We start from the raw sequence: 23,618 nt of genomic DNA, 5'->3' as shown, positions 1-23,618 counted from the left end.
GAATTTAGGGGGAAGTATTTGTGAATTTCCTGCATTGTGCAGGGGGTTTGGACTAGATGGCCTTGGGGGTCCCTTCCAATGATTCTATGATTCCCTCCTCAGTATATGGAGCCAATGGGACCTAGTGATCATGGCAGGTGTTTAGGAGTAGGCCAGGTAGGTGGCTGCCTAGGGCACCACCTGGCCTACAGGGGCCCCCTCCCACAATGCACCTCCAAGCCCCAGCGGCACATGCACTCCTTAGAGCCTGCTTTCCCCATGAGAAAGCTTTGAGGAGTGCACACACCACTGGGGAAGGCAGGCTCTGTGGAGCACATGCATCACCCAACCACTTTCACGTTCCCCAGGTGCTTCGGAAGCACACACCCAGAGAACACAAATGCAGCTGGGCGGCACATGTGCAGAAAAAGCCCAGCAGGGACTCATTTGCATATTAGGCCACACCCCTGACACCAAGTCAGCCAGGACTGCGTTCCTGTGTGTTCCTGCTATTTTTTAAAGAAGCACTGGTAGTGAATATATTGTTTGAGCCACACAAAAATACTTTGTTACACATAGAGCTAGAATCTTTTCTTTAAATAAGCATTTTGAGCAGTTCCTAGATTTGCAATGAGTATATTGCTTGAGTCACACGCTTCTGATATGACATTCTGTAGCAGTAGCAGAAGCTCAATGGGAAGGAAGTTAGTACAATTGATGTTTCTCTCACCTGCCATTACATTACAGTAGGACAGGAAAGTTCAACCAACCTGAAGACTGTGAAAGTTGAAAATCTGAGGACTGAAAGGAAAATAAAAGCAACAAAAGACAACAAATCTGAACACAAGTCATCATGTCTTGGAGGCCAGAAGTAAGTATAAAAGATCTAGAAATTAACTTTCCTGACTTTGGCTGAAGAGGATAGGGGTTTCAATTTACCGTGATCCTGTGAATTATTGACGTCCAAAACATCCTTTTGTCAATAGCCTTGCTCAGTCTTACAAACTGAGAGCCATGGCTTCCTTTATAGAGTCAATTCAAATGAGAGAGGGGCATCAGGGAGATACTTTAAGGAAATACTATAAGAGTGTTAAATGTTTTAAGCATGTTTAAAAATAAGATTGTTTAATTGGGTTTGTCTGTGTCCTTTATAAAGTGTATAACTCCCACACCTGTCTTTAAATTTTATGGCAAACATGGCCCAGCGTGACAAACTGACATTTATGTCAGGTCCGGCTCTTGTAACAAATTAGTTTGACACCTCTGCTCTATAGGTTAGGTGCAACTATAGTTTAGGTGGGACTGCAGAGTGGTAAAGCAGCAGTACTGCAGTACTGTGATCTGAACTCTCTGCTCACGACCAGCCCAGGAGGTGGCACCCAGTGGGGCTGGAGAAGGTGAGCCGAATCCTGGCACAGGGCCACGGGTGTCGGCTAGAGCCACAAAAGGCATCCCTCCTGCTAGATACGGGTTCCCAAGTGCAAACCAAGTCAGCACCCCTGAACCTGAAACATACGAGGAGGTGCTGAAGCTAGATAGTAAAGAAAGGCTAGCATGGTTTGCCGCAATGCAGAAGGAATATGATTCCTTGCTGAAAAACAGAGTGTTTACTGAGGTGCTAAGGCCGGGCAACCGGAACATTATCTCCTGTAGGTGGACCTACCGGTTAAAGAAAGACGCAAATGGAGCCGTGCAACGAAAGGCCAGGTTAGTGGCCAGAGGGTTCAGCCAAAGGAAGGGATTGGATTATCAGCAAGTGTTTGCCCCCACTTTAAAAGCTGAAACCCTCAGGGCAGCATTGTGTAAGGCTGGAAGTACGGGGCAACAAGCCCATCACTTTGACTTCGAGACAGCCTATTTGAACTCCCCCTTAGACCAGGAGCTGTTTATGGAACAAATCCCCGGTTTTGATGGTGGGAGTGGTGTGTTAAAACTGAACAAAGCCTTGTATGGTTTGAAACAAGCCGGACACGCATGGTACAAGTGTTTGAAGTCAGCATTAATGAAAGTAGGATTCAACCAGCATCTGGCAGACCCTTGCATGTTTAGCAGGGTGGTGGGAGAGTCCAGAATGATAGTCCTCATCTTTGTGGACGATCTGATTGTCTTAGTGGACTCCAACCAACAATTAGCATGGTTTCAAGAAACAGCCAGTAAGCTGTTCACTATCAAGCACCTGGGGCCAGTGAGCTACTACCTAGGGGTGGAAATAGCGAGGAGGGCCGATGGTTGTTTTGAACTGTCCCAGAGCAACAAAGTGAGAGCGCTGCTAGCTCAGTATGGTATGAACGAAGCTAGCAGTGTGCAAACACCCATGACCACAGGTTATAGCAAGGAACCTGAAGGTGAGATATTCAAGAATGTACCATTATACCAGTCCCTGATCGGGTCCTTATTGCACCTAGCGTGCTGGACCAGGCCAGATATCAGCTATGCGGTACATATATTGTGCCAGAAAAATGCTGAACCCCACCACAAAGATTGGGTGGCGGCTAAAAGAGTACTACGTTACCTCAGCGGCACAATAGAACGTAAGCTATCCCTCAGAGTAGGAGAAAAACCTGAACTACGCGCCTATGCTGACGCAAGCTGGGGGGACCGGCCCAAGGCAAAATCAACCACAGGAATTGGAATATTTCTGGGAGATGCCCTAGTAGTATGGAAAGCCACCAAGCAGACCCTGGTGGCATGTAGCACGTGTGAGGCAGAGTACGGTGCCATAAACGAATGTGTACTTAACCTAGAGTGGGCAGTACAACTGATGAGGGACTTTAGCATACCTGTAAATTTGCCAGTTTCAGTATATACTGACAACTCAGCAGCCAAAGAACTGACGGAGAACCAAGCTGCTCGAGGGAAAAGCAAGCATATACTTATCAGGTACCAAAATGTGAAGGAAGCAGCGGCTAAAAACCTCATAAAAATAATAAAGTGTACATCGGATGAGAATGCCGCTGATATATTCACGAAATGTTTAACTGCAAGTGAACATGAAAACTGTGTAAAGTGTTTGGGTATACTGGGTTTAAATAGATTAGGAGGTGTGTTGGAGCAAGAATCTACATAAACCCAGTCTGACAGCTACAGTATGACAGCTGGTGATCTAGCTGCCAGGCTAGGTCACAGTGACCTGATCAGCAGACCGGCTTGAGCCGGCAGAAGCCAAGTGATGCAATCTGCTGAGTCAGCATGGCCAGGATTGGCTGCTTGGACTATATATGATCTGTGTGTGCATCACACAGGTCTCTCCCTGTGAGATGGTGGTTAGGCGAAGCACTTTGTCCGTGGAGGTGATATTGTATAGACTGCACAAGAGAGCACTTGTCGTGTATATATGTTAATACACCTTTTGGCACTAGTTGCACGCGTCTGCCTGATTTTCTTTCCTGAAGCCCTGTGTCGGGCAAGTCATCTCCCTCACTCTGCTACTCCCGCTCCGACAAGGTTGTCCTTGAAAGGGCAGCTGCTGTGAGAGTCCTCTCAGCCCCACTCACCTCATAGGGTGTCTGTTGTGGGGGAGGAGGATAAAGGAGATTGTGAGCCTCTTTGAGACTCTGAAATTCGGAGTGAAGGGCGGGATATAAATCCAATATCACCTTTTTCATGTTCTACTGCTTCAGACCAACATGGCTGCCTATCTGGATCTATAAACACAATTAATTTTAAAAAAGACTTAAAACATGCTTAAAGCATTACCACTCTTGCAATGTTTTGTTTATTTAACAGTCTTTGATAACTGACACCTCGTGGTCTGAATTATTACATCAAAATCTGGAAACAAGGTCTGTTCTGTAGAAATCTTGTGTATGCTGTTCAGGTGTTGTTCAGATGTATCTGTAAGTTGCAAACCTGCTTTTGATCTGTTTGCGGGCCTGGTAGGACCTCTCTGGGGGCCTGATTTTGCTCCTGGGGCCGCATGTTTGACACCCCCACTCAAAGGCACAATGAAGACAGGCCCTGTAGGAACTTTCACAAGCAGCCCCTCCAGTTGAGTCTCTATAGCTGCTGTTGAAAAAGACTTACCCTTCTGTTAATTCTTGCAGATGAAGCCAAAACCTGGAGATCTGATTGAGATTGAACGGTCTTGTTATCAACATTGGGCTATCTACATAGGCGATGGATATGTGGTCCACTTGGCTCCAGAAAGTAAGGGCTTCTCTACTAAAGAGCAGAAAGCAACATTTATGGAGAAAATGGCTAAGGACCTTTCCAGATACCATCCCCTCCCCGAGTGAGAGCCAGTTTGGTGTAGTGGTTAAGTGTGTGGACTCTTATCTGGGAGAACTGGGTTTGATTCCCCACTCCTCCACTTGCACCTGCTGGAATGGCCTTGGGTTAGCCATAGCTCTGGCAGAGGTTGTCCTTGAAAGGACAGCTGCTGTGAGAGTCTTCTCCAGCCCCACCCACCTCACAGGGTGTTTGTTGTGGGGGAGGAAGGTAAAGGAGATTGTGAGCCTCTCTGAGACTCTTCGGAGTGGAGGGCGGGATATAAATCCAATATCTTCTTCAATATCTTCAGTGAATTCCATGCTAGCACTAGTATTCCAGTGTAGCACTTGTAGTGTCCTTCACTCTTCAAGACAATCCACTCCAGTCCCCTCAGCTTCAGCTAGCATGGCTTGAGAGTGCCAACTGGAACACAGGCTTGTATCTAATGGGCCAGTTGATCCAGAGTCAGCTTTCCCAAACCTCTGCCTAAACAGGCTGGGAAGAAATCAGGCTAAGCTGCCCTGCTAGCAGGTGTTAAGCTCTTGTGGCAGCACTGAGCTTTGTCTGGGATTCTGCAAAGAATTATTGCTCTCACTGCGTAAGCCTGGGGTGGCAACTTAGCACTCACCTCCTTTGGGCCACCTTGGGCTGGATCATTTGCTGCTGCTGTTCCTGCAGTGATAGCATCTCCTGGGTCCATATTTACATCCTGCCTGGTGGAGGTCTGGTGGTTTTTTCAGGGATCAGTGGTGAGGTTTCCTTTGCAGGCTCTAGCAGGGGGCTTGTGACTGCCAGAATGTTAGCAGCAGCTTAGTCTGCAGAGCTGGACCCTCCCTGGTTCCTCTGGTCATCCGTCTCTTCTCCTGAGTCACTGGGTTGGGCAGAGGAGGTCTTTACAAAAGGCAAATTATATACACTTTCCTCAGCTAAGAAACACAGTATAATCATGGAGCGTGCTTAGGGTTGCCAAGACTCTCTTGGCAATTGGTGGGAGATGAGGGGAACTTACCAGGAGAAAGAAGCAGGCAACATTGCTGGCATCTCACAGGAAGTGATGTCATCATGTTGTGACTTTACTGTGACCCTAGCATTTGGGCAAAAACTTTGTGGTAAAAATGACTTCTACTGTAGAGTTTTTTCCCAAATATCAGAGCATTGCCTGGATGCCGCTGGTGATTTTGTTACTTCCTGCACAGCACCGGCATCATGGACTGGACCTTCCTCTTTCTCCTGGTAAGTCCCTCCACTGGCCAGCTGATCAAATTACTTTGACACTGCACACCTTGACCTGCATGTGAATTCACAGTATTACATATTGATGTGCAGACTGATATATCCTCTTTCAGAGTGATGACTTTTGATTTATTTTCCTATAATTATAAGGTTTATTAGAGATATTGTATATCCAGTGATCCATGGTCTTTGTGGAGTTGGTCTTTCCCGATTCCCCCTCATAAAAACAAAAGACCACGAGAAGAACCCAATAGGATCATCTTAGTGTAGGGTTGCCAGGTCCTACTCAGGAAATATCTGGAGACTTTGAGGGTGGAGCCAGGATTCTTTCCCATTCCCTAAATAAATAAATATAGCAGCTGGATCTTAGGAAAATCTTTTTACAGAAAGTTGTTCAATAGTGGAATCAGCTACCTAGGTGTCAAGCAATGTGAATCTTTCTTTCAATAATCTAATGCTAATGAAATAATGCAATTGAATTTATCTGTAAAACTTCATAAATGTTACTAACCAGAGCCAAGCTGGGCACATCAAAGCAGGTAACATTTAGGGGGTAGTTTGCGCCTCTCGCTTTTACTAACAAATGCAGGAATTTCCTCTTTGAAGATAAAGCGCCTCCAGGGACAGGTTCCCAGGCCTGACCCCAAGGAAGGAAACCACAGAGAGATAAGGGATTACTGTGTGAATCTTCACACGTGAATATAGCATTGTTTAGAGAATGTAGCTTTGTTTAGAAACTCTTTGATGTGCCACCTTTAAGTATGCCTTTCACTGTTACTGTGTATCAGTTCCAATCCTTAGCTCAATCCTGGACTATCAAATAGATCATACTTTGTTTCAAATCAAAGACTGATTACTTTGAGATCCAATTGCTTGACACTAGGGAGGTGACAAATTCCCCATCAAAGAATCATAGAGTTGGAAGGGACCTCCACGGTCATCTAGTCCAACCCCCTGCACAATGCAGGAAACTCACAAACACCTCCCCCTAAACACCTCCCCTCAGGGCCATCTTTAAGCATCAGCTGGACAAACACTTGTCAGGGATGCTATAGGCTGATCCTGTATTAGGCAGGGGGTTGGACTGGATGGCCTGTATGGACTCTCCCAGTGCTGAGAACTAGTTAAAACTTTTCTTCCTGACTTGCTAGGGTTTTTTTAAAATGCAAATAATTTCACTGAAAATTTGGCTCAAAAAACAGTGTAACTTCAAATTGCAAAAAAATATTAATTGCATCAAAATGTTTCTAAAAATGCTTACAAATATATGCTGTAATCTTTCCAAATTACCCACTAGAAAAATCCTTTTTGTGTAATTACTCGGAAGACAAAAATGTATAGAGGAATTTATTGATGCACTGCAGATTACTTAGACTGAAAGTTGCTTTGTGTGTTCCCCCCCCCCCCTGCTCTCAAGGTGAGGTCGCAGGAGCTGGCTTTGGTAGTCTTCTTTCTATTACAACTGACCGTGCAGTGGTGAGGAAGGATCCTCTTTTGAAAGTGGTGGGGAATGACAAGTACAAAATCAATAACAAATACGATGGCAGATACCTACCACTCCCTGTGTATGAGATCATCTCCAGGGCAAAGGCAGAGGTGGGAAGAGTGATGCCTTACAATGTGCTCAGTGAGAACTGCGAGCATTTCGTCACTAATCTGCGTTATGGCAACCCTGTCAGTGACCAGGTATGTAGATCTCTTTTTCTGTGAATATTGATAATCTATGCAGTGATATTGTACTCTGGGGTATAGTCTTCTGGTCTGGCCTGACCAGACAAGATGTTATCTTCTTCTCGGCTTGCACATACCACTCTTTTGTGGCTGGAGTGTTGACTGGAGTGGGTTGTAGGGAGGGACCATAAAACTCCAGCCTTGTTCCATCCATATTGACTTCCAGGTGGCTTCTGGGCTCAATTTGAGGTGCTGGCAGGCCTCATTTTGAGCAGGAGCCCACAGGAGTGGATCTCCAGAACCTCTAAATTTTATTGTGCTCTTTCTAAGCCCCACCCCCCAAACTTACTTGTGGACTTCATTGTTCAAACCCCATGTGAGAATTTTGCTGAAGTCTGAGATCTGACAAAACTTTCTAATATTTTCCCCCACTAAAAATATGGGAAAGTAACCAAAACATATAAGCAGACAGATGGAAATAATCATGCACTGCAGCCACATAGGAGAAAGTAATTTAAGAAGTATGAATGCAGTAAGGTTTTATTATGACAATTATAACTCAAGAAGCATTTTAAGGTAACTGCTGAGCGGATATAATTTAGTACACCTTCCGATGATGTCAGGGTTGTGTGGCATATGCAAAGGAGTTGTGCTAATGAGCTCTGGCACCTCTTTTTCTACTAAATGACCCCTGGGTGCTGGCATTGACTTTTAAAGCCCTGTATGGTTAGAACCATATTCGGAGGCCCTGCTTCGGTTGTCCCTGCCATTTGAAGCTATACAGGTGGCAACTAAAGAAAGGGCCTTCTCTGTCATGGTACCAAGATTCTGGAACTCTGTCTTTAGGGAGATTTTTCCATCTCCCTCCATTGGTGTCTTCTGCCAGCAGAAGATACTTTGTTTTATCTGGTTCTGGTGGTGTTTGTATGTTTTACTTAATTATTTTATCATTTTAATGTGTTTTTAATGTTTGTAACCTTGGGGATCACGATTGGGCGAAAAGGTGGCATAATTTTAAAGTAGTAGTAGTAGTGTAATAGTTGCAGCTATGTTGCATTGGAATTTTTGCAAGAAGTATGGCTTACCATCAGCCAGAAACTCATGGGAGCACAAACCAGACAAATTCATGGAGAATGATGAAACAAAGATTCTTTGGAACTTCTAGTGACAAACAGATAAACACCTGGAGCAGGCCATAGCCGTTGGGGGCCTGTGGGGGCCCTGTCCCCCAACTTCTGGGCCGGGCCCCCTGACTTGTGGCCCCCAACTAGTGGCATTCACTCTCTTCCACCACCCCATGATCCAAATTGTGTGGGAGAGGTGACAGGGGCAGCTGTCAGCCTCCTTGCATGATTTAAAGAATTGGAGGTATACAAGTGCCACACACATGGTGGGAAATTTCAGTCCTCTATGTTAATGTTAATTGTGGGGGACACTATTACTAAGAAAATGGTCTCCTGTGTGTCCAGAAGCTCAGAAAAGTCCTACTTCTGTCTCAAGTATTTGCCCACCAGAAACTCTTTCCTGGGCTTCTCAGTTTTTCCTCTGAGTTGTGACTGATGACACCAACAAATCTGGAAGAATGTCTCCTGCTAAAAGTATTTGTACTTACAGCACTCTTGACTGTCTTTCTATCAAAATACTCTTCCTAGTTCAGGGGTGGCCAAACTTGCTTAATGTAAGAGCCACACAGAATAAATGTGAGATGTTTGAGAGCTGAAAGTCATGAACACAGCGGACTCACTCTGGCCCACCAGCTTCCAAAATGCTGACCACTCCCCTGTCCAATTCAGTGTCCAATTATATATTATTAAACATACAGAGAGAGAGAGAGAGAGAGAGGGCATTAGGCAAGAATAAAAGCAGCCTTGAGCTGCTGGCATAATATCTTATTTATTTTAATCTTCAAGTGATCTTTGATGGTAATCAACTGAACTGCTAGGTAACGAGAACTATTTGTTTCCTGACTTTTTTTTTTAAGTGATATATTTTGGCAAACATTCTCTAGCTCCCTCAATTGGAAACAAATGAGAGAGAGAGACATGTAAGGAAAGAATGAAAGAGGTGGAGAGAAGGAGAGAGAAAGCAAATAGATGGGTGAAAGAAGGGGAGGAAGAAAGGTGGAGAGAGAAAGAAAGGTGAAAAAAAGAAAGAGCTGGAAAGAAAGCAAATAGATGGGTGGGTGGAGGAAGAATGGGGGAAGAGAGAGAGAAAGAGAAACAAAGCAAATGGCGGGAGGGGGAGGAAGGAAGGAAGGAAGGAAGGAAGGAAGGAAGGAAGGAAGGAAGGAAGGAAGGAAGGAAGGAAGGAAGGAAGGGAAAGAAAAGTAGAAAGAAAGCAAATAGGAGGGAAGAAAGGGGAATGAAAGAGAAAGAAAGGTGGAAAGTATGTGTGGTTTCAGTGTGTTCTCCAAACCCCCTCCCCTGCACCCATGCCAGCAGTCTTGGCTTGGAGAAGGGATTTAAAGAGAGAAATGCATCCTCTGAGCCAAGCCAGCTAGCTGGTGTAGCAGTGAGATTGGGCTTGAAAAACACATTTAACTTTAGAGGGGTAGGGGGGAGAGAGAAAGGGAGGGAGGAAGAGATGAAGAGAGGTGGGAATAAAGCAACTTTAAATGCATTCTCCAAGCCCCCTACATTGGCAGGCTTGGCGGAGGAGGAGGAGGAGGAAGATTTATACCCCGCCTTTCTCTCTGAATCAGAGTCTCAGAGCAGTCACAATCTCCTTTATGCCCCCCCCACACAACAGACACCCTGTGAGGTGGGTGGGACTGAGAGAGCTCTTACAGCAGCTGCCCTTTCAAGGACAACTCCTATGAGAGCTATGGCTAACCTAAGGCCATTCCAGCAGCTGCAAGTTAAAGGATTTAAATAGACAAATGATCCCCCAAGCCAGCCAACATGGTGGCTGGGGCTTCAAGATCTGCATAATACATGTGAAAAGAGCCTCATGTGGCTCCTGAGCCACACTTTGGCCACCTCTGGCCTGGTTGCTACATCTCCCGCTTCACTCATACTCACGAGCGTGGCAACCATCTTTGGTGCCCTCATGTTTTTGCACTTTAGAGAAGGTGAGCTCAACTGCTGCTCCTCCCCTTACCTCTCTTTAAATGCAGGACTGAAATAGGGAAGTGTGGATACACAGACCAGGCTTTGGACAGCTAGAATATAAGCAGGTTTAATAAATAAAAACCACATACATAATTAGTACAAATGTCAGGCTAAGCAAGGATAAAAAGAAATGGTGTAAAAATGCAGTCCTCTGAACTGTATCTCTATCCTGAACAATGTTAAATTAGGATATGCTAGTAGTTCTTCAGGAAAAGACAGTAATGTTATGAAAAGTTGAGGGAACCAGGAAAAGAGGAAGACTCAACATGAGAAGGATGTACTCAGAAGTCCTGTCCCTCAGTTTGCGAGACCTGAGGACTGGTGCTAATGATAAGACATTTTGGAGAACATTAATTTGTAGGGTCACCATAAGTCAGAAGCAGCTTGATGACACTTAACACACACAGTAATTCTTCAAGTTGAATCATAATAAAATTGCTTAGTTTTCAGAGTCTGGGATTTCTCCCATGTGTTCCTGAACATGTGATTAACAGACTGACGGAGATCAGTTCCCCTGGAGAAAATGATTGCTTTGAAGAGTGGACTGTATGGAATGATGCCCAGCTGAAGTCCCTCCCTAGGCTTTACCTCCAAATATCCAGGAATTTCCCAGTCTCCAGTTGGCAACACAGATTATCATGACTCCCCATCCAAAATTACTCATTTTCTGTGGCTTCCCTGTCTCACATTTTAGATTGTAAACTCTGAAAAGCAGGGACCTCCCTTTGTGTTCATTGCCCTGTGCTCTGGAGACTCTATGCATAATATGCATAGCCAGTGTGGTGTAGTGGTTATGAGCGCAGACTCTAATCTGGGAGACCCAGGTTTGATTCCCCACTCCTTCACATGCACCTGCTGATGTGACCTTGGGTCAGTCACCGTTCTCTCAGAGCTCTGCCAGCCCCACCTATCTCACAGGATATCTGTTGTGGGAAGGGAAAGAGATTGTAAGCCACTTGGAGTGAAAAGCAGGGTACAAATCCAATCTCCTCCATTCTGCATGTGCATTATTTAATGTTGTTATTTTTGTTTTTATAATATAGTGGGTTCAACACAATGAAGAGGCAAGGTGGTAGTGATCATCAGCTCATTATTAGGTACAGCGTAGTATAGGGCTGCACTAAAAGACTGAAGAACTGGGCCAAAGAGGCCAACTATATACAACTCTGGATTCCCATGCAAGCACGTTACTGGGTCATTCAAACCAGCAGGGAACCCGTGATTGGAGCAGGGCAGCAGGGATTTGGATCCTGCTGCCAATTATTCCCAAATCCCCAAGCTCTGTTCTAATGGCTCCAATGAGTCAGGCAGGAACACCCATATAAGTCATCACTCGAGTCTTCATACACAACAGTTTTAGATTCTTATTTTGTTTATCATATTTGTTGTTATGTATTCATTACTATTGGTTCTAAGGGATTCAGTGAGAAACATTGAATCCTGTAGTAGTCTTTGTTTTCCATCCAGGGTAGGTCACTTTATCAGGGGCTATGCCCCTCATTCGACAGATCCTCTGCCTTATTTCAGACAGACAAAACTCTGAAAAGTCCAAGTTTTATACGCAGACCACATGGCCATTCAAAGGAAAGTGTAGAGAAAGAGTATATTTGTTTCCTGTTTATTCCCATCCTTTTTATTAACAAACATTGGGGTTTTTTGGTGTTCATTTTTTTTATCAGTGTGGGAATGAATAAGCACCTACCACGAAAACCCAATCTTCTGTTTTTTTCCTGCAGGTCAGGGATGGTGTAATGAAGACCATAGGTGCTTCCCTAGCCGTTATCGGCATTGTCGCCGTGGCAAGTATGATAAACAAATCATTTGTTCGAAAACATCAAAATGAGTGACCGCTGAAACAAGAGATGAAGAGAGCTTTTGCTGGAAACTGAACCAAAGGCAGAATAATTGCTACCCCCCCCCTTCTTTGATATACCATAATCTTGGTCTTAATGATTACACCTTTTAGCTTCAGGTGAGCAGCTGTGTTGGTCTGAAGCACTACTTTGTTCCACTACCCTTTTAGGTTGTAACTCCTTACGTCAGTGGGTGGGTCTAAACATCTACAAGCTTCTTATCCCAGGCTTTTTTTCTGCAAAAATCACTTCACACATTCATCTTTGTGGTTAGAGCCCCACATATAGCAATTTCTAGGGGATTGCTTTGTTTAGAGATATTTGCTATCTTTCTTCCCCTGTAGATTATATTGCTCTATTCCCTCTTCTTTTGTCAGCCATGGTCTCTTCTCTCTTTCAGATCTTAATTTCTAAGCCCTTCTTTGATTCTTGTGCAGCTCATCATGAGTCTAAACCACTGTAATTTTCAAGGGCTGCTGGGAAATTTCTCTGCATAATTTACTTTTTCCTGCTTTATTATAAATTGGTGCTCAGATGTGCCTGTACTATATCAGCTGGAGACATGTCACTCACTTCAGTGACTCACTTCAGTCTATAAAAGCGGAAAATACAACTTTCTGCCTTCCTTTGAGAAAGTTTCCAGAATATAAACAATTCATAAGAATTCTTAATCTGAACAAATGCCAATCCTAGTAGTCCGTTTTGATTAATTGTGTCTTTATTGAAAGGACATATGCTGTTTCCTGGTCCACAGCCTTGTTTTTGTTCTAATTTTTCCAAAGTGGGGTGTCCTGAGCACCAATGTGTATGAAATGATGGTGTGGTCCCAATACAGCTTGTGGTGCAAAAATGTCTGCAATCTCCACCCGGGTCTTCAAACCCCAGGGTTGATCATGCCAGACCCCAAATTCCCCAAAAGGGGGATGCTTCACAGTCCTCCCCTGGCCGCATAGTGCCCTCAACCCCAAAAACCTGCCACTAAAGTGACTGCCTATTTAACAGCACCTCCCAATAGCCAAATCCACAATCCACTGCAATGCTATGTAGGGTAGGCGAAAAACACAACCTGGGCAACGCCAATCAGCCAGGGTGAGAAAAAATTCCTACCCGGCTCCTCAAAGAAGCAACCAGCAAATGCCTACATAACATACAGGGCGGGTGGGAGGGGCCGAAGCAGCGCCCGACACAGACTGAGAGGAGCGCAGGTCTGGCTGTCAATCAGCCAGACCTCGCCCTCCAGCCTGCGCGCCTAAATGGGCGCCCTCTGTCTCTCCCCATCCAGGGAGGCAAACGCATGCCTCTGCAGCCCAGCTGCTGCACTGAGGGCTGCAAGCACCTGATTACATTAGCTCCTATGATGGGAAAAGGTACTTAATGTGTGATTTTGTTCTTGTTCCTTGCTGTTCTGGGCGAGTGCCCTCCTTTTGGGTGTTGACAGAACACCCAGAATATATACCATCTATAGAATTATAATGCACTCTAATTGGATAGTTGATTAATTGAATTAACGTTGTATGCTGCATACTAGATTCTTATATGTTTGGAAGGTTTTGCATTATGGATTCAATTTTAATAAATGGTTTTAAATGGTTTCTCTCTCTTCCTGAAACTACTGGGTCATTGGCAGTCATCCGCCTCTCTTTTCAGAACCTGGTGGGAATGAGAGTCATAGGTAAAGAGTCCTGCACTCCTAAAATTCCCTAACAATAACCACTGAGATCCATAGTTTCTCTTGAGACTCTCAATACTGTCCTTGATGGACTGAGGGTCTGACTCAGCATAAGGCAGCTTCCTGTGTTCATGTGACATGTAGCCACAAAGCTGTCAGTTTTGTCGGAGATCTCTATTATGTTCTAAACACAATTTTAGAAACTAATTTTGATTACAACTGTTAGCTGTTGCTAGGTTTGTTATTGTTACAAAATGGGGGGGGGGATAAAAGCTCACCACCTTTATTATCCTGGCAAAATAAGGTGTGGGAATGTTTTCTCCATTGCAAAATTACAAACTATTTTACATGCCAAACTTGCAAAATTATCAAGAAAAATTTACAGCAGTATGGTTTCCAGTAGTATCTTATTTAACTCAGCATAATGTGATTCCTAACAAGGTAGTCTATCATGACTCGCTATTTTTCTAATACATGTCACTCCTAATTTGTATCAGATATGATTTTCTGCATTCTGTTATTAATTTTTGTACTTCACTTGTCATTTTGTATCTTGTTTCAGCGCATTGACATATATTGGCTGGGTAGTTTATGTGAAGTACAAGTTTAAATAAAGATTATTTTAAAAAACCAAATATGAATTCAGTTTTATTACTGCACAAAGTCCACCATCCACATTACTGACTGAACTTCCACATTGCCACGGTTAGAAATAAATACTAAAAAAGATTGTACTTTGCCAGCAAATAGGGTTGCCAATCCCCAGGTGGGGGCAGGGGATCCCCCGGTTTGGAGGCCCTCCCCCTGCTTCAGGGTCATCAGAAAGTGGGGGGAGGGGTGGGAAATGTCTGCTGGGAACTCTGTTATTCCCTATGGAGATTTATTCCCATAGAAAATAATGGAGAATTGATCCGTGGGTATCTGGGGCTCTGGGGGAGCTGTTTTTTGGGGTAGAGGCACCAAATTTTCAGTATAGCATCTAGTGCCTCTCCCCAAAATACCTTCCAAGTTTCAAAAAGATTGGACCAGGGGGTCGAATTCTATGAGCCCCAAAAGAAGGTGCCCCTATCCTTCATGATTTCCTATGGAAGGAAGGAATTGAAAAGATGTGCCATCCCTTTAAATATGATGGCCAGAACTCCCTTTGGAGTTCAATTATGCTTGTTGCAACCTTGATCTTGGCTCCACCCCTAATGTCTCCTGGCTCCACCCCCAAAGTCCCCAGATATTTCTTGAATTGGACTTGGCAACCCTACTTGAGAGCCAGTTTGGTGCAGCGGCTAGGAGCCTGGACTCTAAACTGGGAGAACCAGGTTTGATTCCCTACTTCTTCACATGCACCTCCTGATGTGATCTTGAGTCGATCACAAGTTCTTTCAGAGCTGTTCTCTCAGAGTTCTCTCAGCTCCACCTACCTCATGGGATGTGTGTTGTGGGAAGGGAAAGGAGGGTATAAACCGCTCCAGTGAAGGGTGGGGTATAAATCCAGTCTCCTCCTCCTTCTTTCCAGCTTGTCAATTATGATTAAGTTATTAATTGTTCAGTAAAAACCCTCTGCCAATTTGAAAGTTATTTCGTTTATTCATTGCCTTATTTAGTTTATTCATTTTTGTTTATTTATGGCTAAAATTTCAAACAAAACAATATGAAACATATAAAGTCAAAGGGGGGCATGTGAATTTTTTGGGGAGGGTTAACTGGCTGGCAACTGGAGAACAAAAATGATTGGTTTAATGGCCGGCAGCCATTTAAACTTAACAGTTGATGGGCAGACCTTCCCTGCTGTTAGGCTGAAATGGCTACTAGCTGTTTCATCAGATGGTTTCGCTTCTTCCTCCCTACTTCTAAGCATGGGGAGCAAAACTAACAGGTTTAATGGCTCACAGTCATTTAAAACTAACAGCTGACAAGCGGACCCACCACGCTGTTAGGTTTAAATGGCTCACACCCCTTTCACTGGCCTGTTTTGCTCCTCCACCCTGCGCTTCAAAGGGGGGAGTAAAATTGATCAGTGAAATGACCTGCAGCAATTTAAACCTAATAGCTAGTGGGTGGACCTGTGCTGTTTAGGTTTAAATGGCCCAAACAGCTGATGGGAGACCATCAAAGAAGTTCAGGGTCACTATGCAAAAGAAGACAATGAGAAACATTGAAGGTCCCTTCTCCCTACCATATGGTGGTGTTGCTGCTGTCAAGTCACGGCTGACTTATAGGGTTTTCAAGGCAAGAGACGTTCAGGGGTGGTTTGCCATTGCCTGCCTCTACATCATCACATCCCTGGTATCCCATTGTGGTCTCCCATCCAAGTACTAGCCAGGGCTGACCCTGCTTAGCATCCAGGCTAGCCAGGTCAGGGCCCCTTGCTGGCTGCAAAGAACTTACTGGCTTCAGCCCCTTAACTGGCTGCAAAGATTGTGTAAGGTTGCCAGGTCCTCCCTGGCCAGCAGCAGGAGCTGAAGCTCCAGGATGGGAAACTCCTGGAAATTTGGGGGTGGAGCCTGGGGGTGACAGGGCCCTCAGTGGAGTACACTGCCATCGAGTCCACCCTCCACAGCACATCGAGTCCACCCTCCACAGATCCAGGTAACTGATCTCTGTGATCTGGAGATAAGCTGTAATCCCACAGGATCCCCAGGTTCCACTTGGAGCTGGCATCTCTAAGATTGAGAGGATTTGCTCCTCCCTGGCTCTCGAACTGGATCAAGGTTGTTTGGAGCAGGGCTCTGATCTTCCTGACCTCCTTGTGGTGGGTTTCTTGGAAGTGGCAAACTGGGCTCTGCTGGAAACAGTATGTTGGACTAAAGGGGCCTTTGGTCCAACTCAGCAGGAATCTCCCTCTGTTCCTTCTGTGTTCGGAAATAACAAGGACAGTGGAAAAGCCACAAAGGAATTGGTGGAAAGTGACTTATGGTGACTCCCATAGAGTTTTCAAGACAAGGGATGTTTAGAGAACATAAGAGAAGGCATGTTGGATCAGGCCAATGGCCCATCCAGTCCAGTAGCTTACCATTGTCTACCTCTGCATAGCAACCCTGGTATTCCTTGGATGTCTCCTATTTGAACATTAGTCAGGACTGATCCTCAAGATGAGACAAAATTGAGCTAGCCTGAGTTATCCAGGTCAGGGCAGAATAGAATTAAAGTAATGCAAAAAAAAGCAGTGTGTTTGGAAGACTACATTAGAAATTAAAACACTGCAATATTGTGTTGTTAACCTCTTCCCTGGATGCACCCAAAGAGGGCTTTTTTTTAAATGAACAATTCTTTTCTTTTTCTTTTGCAATAAACTGCAAAAAAGAGAGGCCTAGCATGAGAGTGATATCAGAACAATATTTCTGGCAAGGGATCAGGGCATCACTGAAATTACATTAACGCCTTCCCACCAATCTCTTGATCCATATTCCCAAGCTGTTTGTAGATTTAATACATATTACTTCTACAGAAACTGCAGCCTCTTAGGCAGCAGGGCAAACCTGTGCTGCTTTGTAATAACTGCTGCCTGACATAGAAATAAACTGCAGAGAGGGGATGTGGGGTGGGGGGTGGGATTTTACCTGCTACGTTTCTACAAGCAGTGCATCTGTTAAGCAGGCACCAGAGTAGGGCCAGGAATTAAAGGTGGCAATCCATATCCAGAAGGAGTTTGTCTGAGCTAGGGTTGCCAACCTCCAGGTGGGACCTGGGGATCTCCTAGAATTGCAATTGATCTAGAGATCAGCGCCCTAGGTGGAAAATGGCTGCTTTGGAGGGTGGATTCTATGAAATTATTTCCTTCTAAAATCTCTTCCCTCGTTCAACTCTGCTCCACCCCCGCCAATCTCCAGGATTTGCAACCCACGAGGGAATGTTGGCTGTTCTCTCGCAGGAAGGACTGGATGCAGCGGCTCAAATTCCCTTTGCTACTATTAAAAGCTCAGGAGCGCTTGTGCTCCTGCGGATTTATACACTTGCAATGAGAATAGCCAGAGCTGAGCCTGAGACCCATGCAACACAAGGGGCTAGGGAAGCGATCACAACCCCTAAGGAAATCCCTGCAGGCCGACAACCCCGTTTGGCACTTTGCAGACGTCCCCTGGCGAAGCTCAGCGGCTTCCTTCTAGCAGGATTCTTGCCTTCTTGGCTCCTCCTTCCCGCTCTCTTCGAAGATGGCTGCGGTAGCTTCTTCCTTGGCAGCCCGCTGGGGTGCTTGGAGGACGCTGATGCTCCGCTCCTGGCATCGTTCTGCCTCCTCTTCGGCGTGGGCAGGTGAGTGCTAATGGTCTTTTGGGGCTTGGAGAGCGGGCACCTCTGGCGTGCGCGGAAGGGAGGGCGTTTCTTTTTTCTTAACCACATAGACATCCATCAAGCCGCTAGATCTCAAGGTCTGAGCAGAAGTTTAAAGGGGTTCATTAGCTTCCTTCTCAAGGCGTTTGTGGAAAGGTCCGGAATCTCAGGTAGGAAGGGCAAGGCAGGGGAGAACGGGCGATTTTCTGCTGGATTTCATGAACCCAGCGATTCGGGTTGCCAACTCTGGGTCCCGAGATACTTGGAGATTTGAGAGTGGAACCTGGGAGGGTGGGGTTTAAGGAGGAGGGTATAATGCAGGGGTGTTCAAACTGTGGCTCTTCCAAACTAACATATTGTGTGGCTCTTGACGCCCCCACTCCCCCATTGGCTAGCTCGGAGAAGGCATTTCTGTCTTTAAATCACTTCTTCAAGCCAGGCAGCAGCTGGAGAATGCATTTAAAGTTACTTTCTTTCCACCTCTCTCACCCCATCTTCCTTCCTTCCCTCCCTACCTCCCTCCCATCTGACGTTTATTCTATGTGGCTCTTATGTTAAGCAAGTTTGGCCACCCCTGGTATAATGCATACAGTCTACCTTCCAAAACAGCCATTGTCTCCAAGTGAAGTGGAGAGTGAACTCTTTTTTGTCCCTCAAGAAGAGGAACATTTCTGATTAAAACATAGGGATGGCATATTTGCGATCCAATGGCTTCTATTTAAGAGTGAGATCCCCACCCCACCCCGGATTGGTGACTAAAGGGAGCCTCCATGTTCAGAGGCAGAAAGTGGCCAGGAAATCTGATTATGAATTGTGTATTTCTGGCTCCAGTTCTCGTTTTAAATAAATGGGCCCCATAAAAGAGTGCTCCAGGACCTGCTGAGGAAGGTGAGGTGAGGAAAGTGAGGTGTGTGAAGTACCCTTAATGAGGTTTAACAACCAGCTTTTCCTCACAAAGGATGCGTCATTGGGACGATACATTTCAGGGGGCTAGAGAGAAAGGAGGTGGCAGCGTGGTGTCAGGTTCCCAAACTTATTGGTCATACTTTCTTGATATCTCCTTCCATTGGCCACCTCACAGAGGACCTGCTTCGGCACATGGACCAGCGTGACACCTGGGACCGTTTCTACTCTGAGAAAGGAGCTAGTGGCCCTCAACATTTTGATTGGTTCTTCGGCTACAGAGACATCTCAGGATTGCTGCTGTCCACACTTCAGAGTCTGTCCTCTGGCGAGGCCCGAATCCTGGATGTCGGCTGCGGCACTTCAGCCTTGGGCCTGGGGCTGTACCAAAACTCACCCTGCCAGCTCCACATTTCCTGTGTGGATTTTTCCCCTCTGGCCCTCAACTCCCTGCGCCAGCTGCTCTCGGACAGTCCCCCACCACGGCATCCACTTTCCCAGCTATGTTGCCATCTAGCTGACGCCACCAACTTGAGGGACACTTTCGAATCAGGCTCTTTTCACCTTGTACTTGACAAGGGGACTTGTGATACGCTCCTCCGGTGTCCTCAAGGGCCAGGCCGAGCCAAGCAGTTAGTGGCAGAGTGCCTGAGGGTCCTGAGGCCTGGGGGCCGGCTGCTTCAGTTCTCTGATGAGGACCCAGATGCCAGAGTACAATTCCTGGAACAAGCTGGGGGCGTGAATGTAACCGTAACAGAAGTCGGACAAATTAATGGTGTTTGCTATTATGTCTACACGCTTGTTCAAAGGCTTTAAGTCAAAGGACTTAAAAGTGGACCTGAGTCCCCATTAATTCCACATTAATGCAATAAACACAGGATAAAGGTAAAGCTCCATGCACTTTGGGCTACGACAGATAAAGCATCTGTGCAAAGGGAAGCTAGATTTTGACTCCTGTAGAAATTTTCCAGATTGGCATGATTTAGCTGACTTTGCACTATTCTGGTTGTGGTCCTTATGAGGAAAGGCAAGGATCTAGATCAGGCATTGACACTCCAGTCTGCTTGCTGTGAAGATGATAACATAAGAACATAAGAGAAGCCATGTTGGATCATATCTTGCAACTTCTTGGATGATATCTTGCAACTTCTGAGTGAGGATGGTCCTGTGCAGGGATGGCCAAATGTGGCTTGAGAACCACATGTGGCTCTTTCACACATATTGTTTGGCTCTCGGAGCCCCCACCTCCCCTGCTGGCCAGCTTGGAGAAGGAATTTGTCTCTTTAAATCTCTTTAAATCAATGCAGTTAAAGTTCCTCTCTTCCTCTCCCCATCTTCCTCCCTTTCCTTCTCTCAAACTTCTGACATTCATGTCTTGCAGCTCCCAAACATCTGACATTTATTCGATGTGGCTCTTATGTTAAGCAAGTTTGGCCACCCCTGGTCCAGTGGTTCAGGCCTGCATTGCCAAACTAGCACCTCCAGTTAAAATGGGTCTTTAGCTATTGGGGATTGGGAAGGACCCTTTTTGCCCCAAGACCTTGCCTGGGGAGGCACTGCTGGCCAGAAGAGACAGTGATAAACTGGGTGGGGTCCAACTTACTCTAAGGCAGCTTTAGCTCACCTTTTCTTTCCACAGTTCCATCAGGCAGTGTCCATGAGCTTTCAGACATCTCTGTGGAAATATTTAGCTGTCTCTGAATACACTTTTTACTTAAAGTTAAAACAAGGACCTAGCCCTCTAAACTAGAATAACTTGCTTTCATTTCACATGAAAGCACAGAGCTTCAGGAAGCTGAATTCTGTGCCTGATTATACCACAGCCTTTTTTCTCTCTGTTGGCCTGAGCTCCAATGAGCCCAGTAAATACACTGAAAGGAACAGGGAAGAACCTTACCTCTCCTGGGTAACCACTGCTTTCTCTTCCGCAAACCGTGGCTTTGCAAGGAAATAACCACATCAAGAATGCAACAGAAACCATTTTATTTGTACAGAAGTGTTTGAACGTCAAGTAGCTCTGGGAACTTGATGTGTGCACACCACAACTACTATGCTGTGTTTGTTCTCTAGATACTTCTGAGGAACAGACACTACAAGGCCTGCTATAGTTTCCGGAAACACAAAAAGCTATTGCCATTCCCCACCTCACTCCCACCACCAATAAGTACATAAGAAGAGCTCCGCTAGCTCCAACTGAAGGTCCATCTAACCCAAGCAGGCAACAACACTCCCTAGCAACTAATTATCAGAGACAGACTGCCCCTAAACATAATTATTTTAATTTGTTAGCTGCCTTGGTGGCTTTTAGGAGGGCAGAAAGATGGCCTATACATTTTGGAAAAGAAAAACATGAATTTAGCTGTCATGGTTGTCGATCTAATAGCCATCCGAGCATCACAGCGTGCTCCTAAGAACACTGTCCTGGGAGCAAGCCTCACTGAATAGATCTGAATAGGCTTCTAAATTTAGGGTTGCCAGCCTCCAGGTGGGCTCTGGAGATCTCCTACTTTTACAACTGATCTCCAGCTGGCAGAGAACAACTCCCCTGGAGAAAACGGCTGCTTAGAAGAAGACTGCAGATTTATACCCCGCCCTTCTCTCTGAATCAGACTCAGAGCGGCTTACAATCCCCTATATCTTCTCCCCCTACAACAGATACCTTGTGAGGTGGGTGGGGCTGAGAGGGCTCTCACAGCAGCTGCCCTTTCAAGGACAACTGCGATAGCTATGGCTAACCCAAGGCCGTTCCAGCCACTGCAAGTGGAGGAGTGGGGAGTCAAACCTGGTTCTCCCAGTTAAGAGTCCATACACTTAACTACTACACCAAACTGGCTCTCTACGGGTGGGCTCTATGGCCTTGTACCATGCTGAGGCCCCTTCCCTTCCCTTCCCTTCCCTTCCCTCCCCAAACCCCAACCTCTCCTGGATCCACCTCCAAAGTCTCCAGGTATTTTCCAACACAGACCTGGCAACCCTACTTCTGATTAGGGTGCTTTGAGTGGTGCTGAATACAAAACAGCATTCTGTTTTGAATGCCAGCCAGTCCACTGCCTCCAGGAAGCCCACAATCAGGACGTGATGACTTCTCTGGCTTGCCCCCAGCACTGGATACTCAGTGAACATGGAGGTGGCCATATTTGCACAAGAAGCCCGAATTGCTGCAGGCCCTGTGGCCTTCATGAAGGATTGTTTTGAAGATATGCTTCCTTAATAAGGAATCCTTATTAAGAGATAACTTGCAATCTTCAGCTGGGAACTATTTTGGAATCTTGCTAAGGAAGTAAGAACTGCTTGGATCCTGCCTAAAATTTGAGCAGACGAGGGAGGGGGGTTTGTTTGTGGGGAGTGACTGATACGCCTCCCTGCTACTCCTGCAGCCAAAATTCCCTCCAAAATGCTGCTCCCCTGGGCAATAAGAGATTCCCACCAGGAACTGTTTAGAATAGGATGATCCAGGTGGGCAGCTGTGTTGGTCTGAAGCAATAGAACAAAGTAGGAGTCCAGTAGCACCTTTAAGGCCAACACAGTTTTATTCAGAATGTAAGCTTTTGTATGCATGCATACTTCTTCAGACAGCAGAATGAGATGCAGTGAGTAGAGCTACATATAGCTGGTGGCCAGTGCTTAAGAATGCAAAGTGGTACAAAGTTAGAATCCAATGGTATTCTTTTTTTCTAATGACAAACTAGAATGATGTTTATAATGTATGTCACATGATAAAAAGTAAATTAGGTGGACAGGAACATCTTTGGGAAAGACATGACCTCAGTTTAACCCAGAATTGAAAGCAAGAATAGAGCAATTAACAGACTCCATTTAATTAACAGACTCCATTTATTGCCTTATGACATTCTCACCATCATTCTCCCATTCTGACATGTTACTATTTTATTGGTTTCCCACGCAAATGCTATCCAGACCAAATGTCCTTTCAATTTGTTAATTTCACTATTTTGCCATTGGATTCTAACTTTGTAGTGTTTTGCATTCTTAACCACTGCCCACCAGCTATATGTAGCTCTGCTCACTGTACCCCATTCCATTGTCTGATGAAGTAAGCATGCATACGAAAGCTTACATTCTGAATAAAACTTGGTTGGTCTTAAAGGAGCTACTGAACTCCTACTTTGTTTAGGAATCATATGTCTGCTGTTTGATGGAGTGAATTAGCTAAAATCTACCTCCCTTCACCTGTAGAGTTTTTCTGCAGCATACAACATTGGTATTTACCATTCCCTTTTTTCTCCAGATTTTTTTAAACAAGGGTGTGTCCTCATTCTCTCAGCAAAAGTTCCTAACAAATTCCAAAGACAGTTGCCAGAATGAGCATGGTGGTGGAATGTAACTCAAAAATGTAACCGGAAAAAAGATAATGGGAGAATCTCTTGTGCAATTGAGAAAAGTTTATTTTCAATATACAGTGCTACCAACATTGGGGGACTTACCAAGCAGCTTTAAGCCAATTGTTTAAAATCCCTGCCCTGAGGAGTTTACAATCGGTCTGTCTATTGCAACTGTATCCCGCCCTTCCTTCAGGCAGCTCAGGATCTTGTCTCTTCTCCATTTTATCCTCAGAACAACCCTGTGAGGTAGGTTAGGCTGAGAAGGTGACTGGTCTGAGGTGAGCCAACAAGCTGCGTGGCAGAGTGGGGAATCAAACCCGGGTTTCCCTCAGTCCTAGTCCAGTACTCTAACCCCTACACCACACTAAATTTTGATATGGCAAAG

At 45.3% G+C, this 23,618-nt stretch overlaps 2 protein-coding genes across 3 annotated transcripts in view; both read left to right on the top strand.

The window, feature by feature from the left end:
• CSKMT (citrate synthase lysine methyltransferase) overlaps positions 1 to 19,780 on the top strand; it is a 52,271-nt gene extending 32,491 nt beyond the window's left edge. Inside the window, exons 1-2 of one of the 2 annotated variants that reach the window (XM_060254202.1) lie at positions 17,841 to 17,969; positions 19,069 to 19,780. In XM_060254202.1, coding sequence (XP_060110185.1) covers positions 17,870 to 17,969; positions 19,069 to 19,706 — 738 coding nt within the window. In that variant the 5' untranslated portion in view covers positions 17,841 to 17,869 and the 3' untranslated portion in view covers positions 19,707 to 19,780. Of the gene's footprint in view, positions 1 to 17,840; positions 17,970 to 19,068 lie in introns of those variants that run through there. The other variant, XM_060254212.1, reaches the window with a different exon arrangement.
• On the top strand, positions 738 to 12,049 carry LOC132585270 (phospholipase A and acyltransferase 3-like). The gene is made up of 4 exons (XM_060257075.1): positions 738 to 850; positions 4,023 to 4,125; positions 6,839 to 7,107; positions 11,939 to 12,049. The coding sequence occupies exons 1-4, from the start codon at positions 833 to 835 to the stop codon at positions 12,047 to 12,049; spliced, it is 501 nt and encodes a 166-aa protein (XP_060113058.1). The 5' UTR covers positions 738 to 832.
• Positions 19,781 to 23,618: the final 3,838 nt, after the last annotated feature.

The sequence above is a fragment of the Heteronotia binoei genome, chromosome 1 (genome assembly GCF_032191835.1).
Source record: "Heteronotia binoei isolate CCM8104 ecotype False Entrance Well chromosome 1, APGP_CSIRO_Hbin_v1, whole genome shotgun sequence".
Taxonomy (NCBI): Eukaryota; Metazoa; Chordata; class Lepidosauria; order Squamata; family Gekkonidae; genus Heteronotia; species Heteronotia binoei.
The sequence above is the reverse complement of the archived record's forward strand: the minus strand, read 5'-3'. Positions and strand labels throughout refer to the sequence as shown.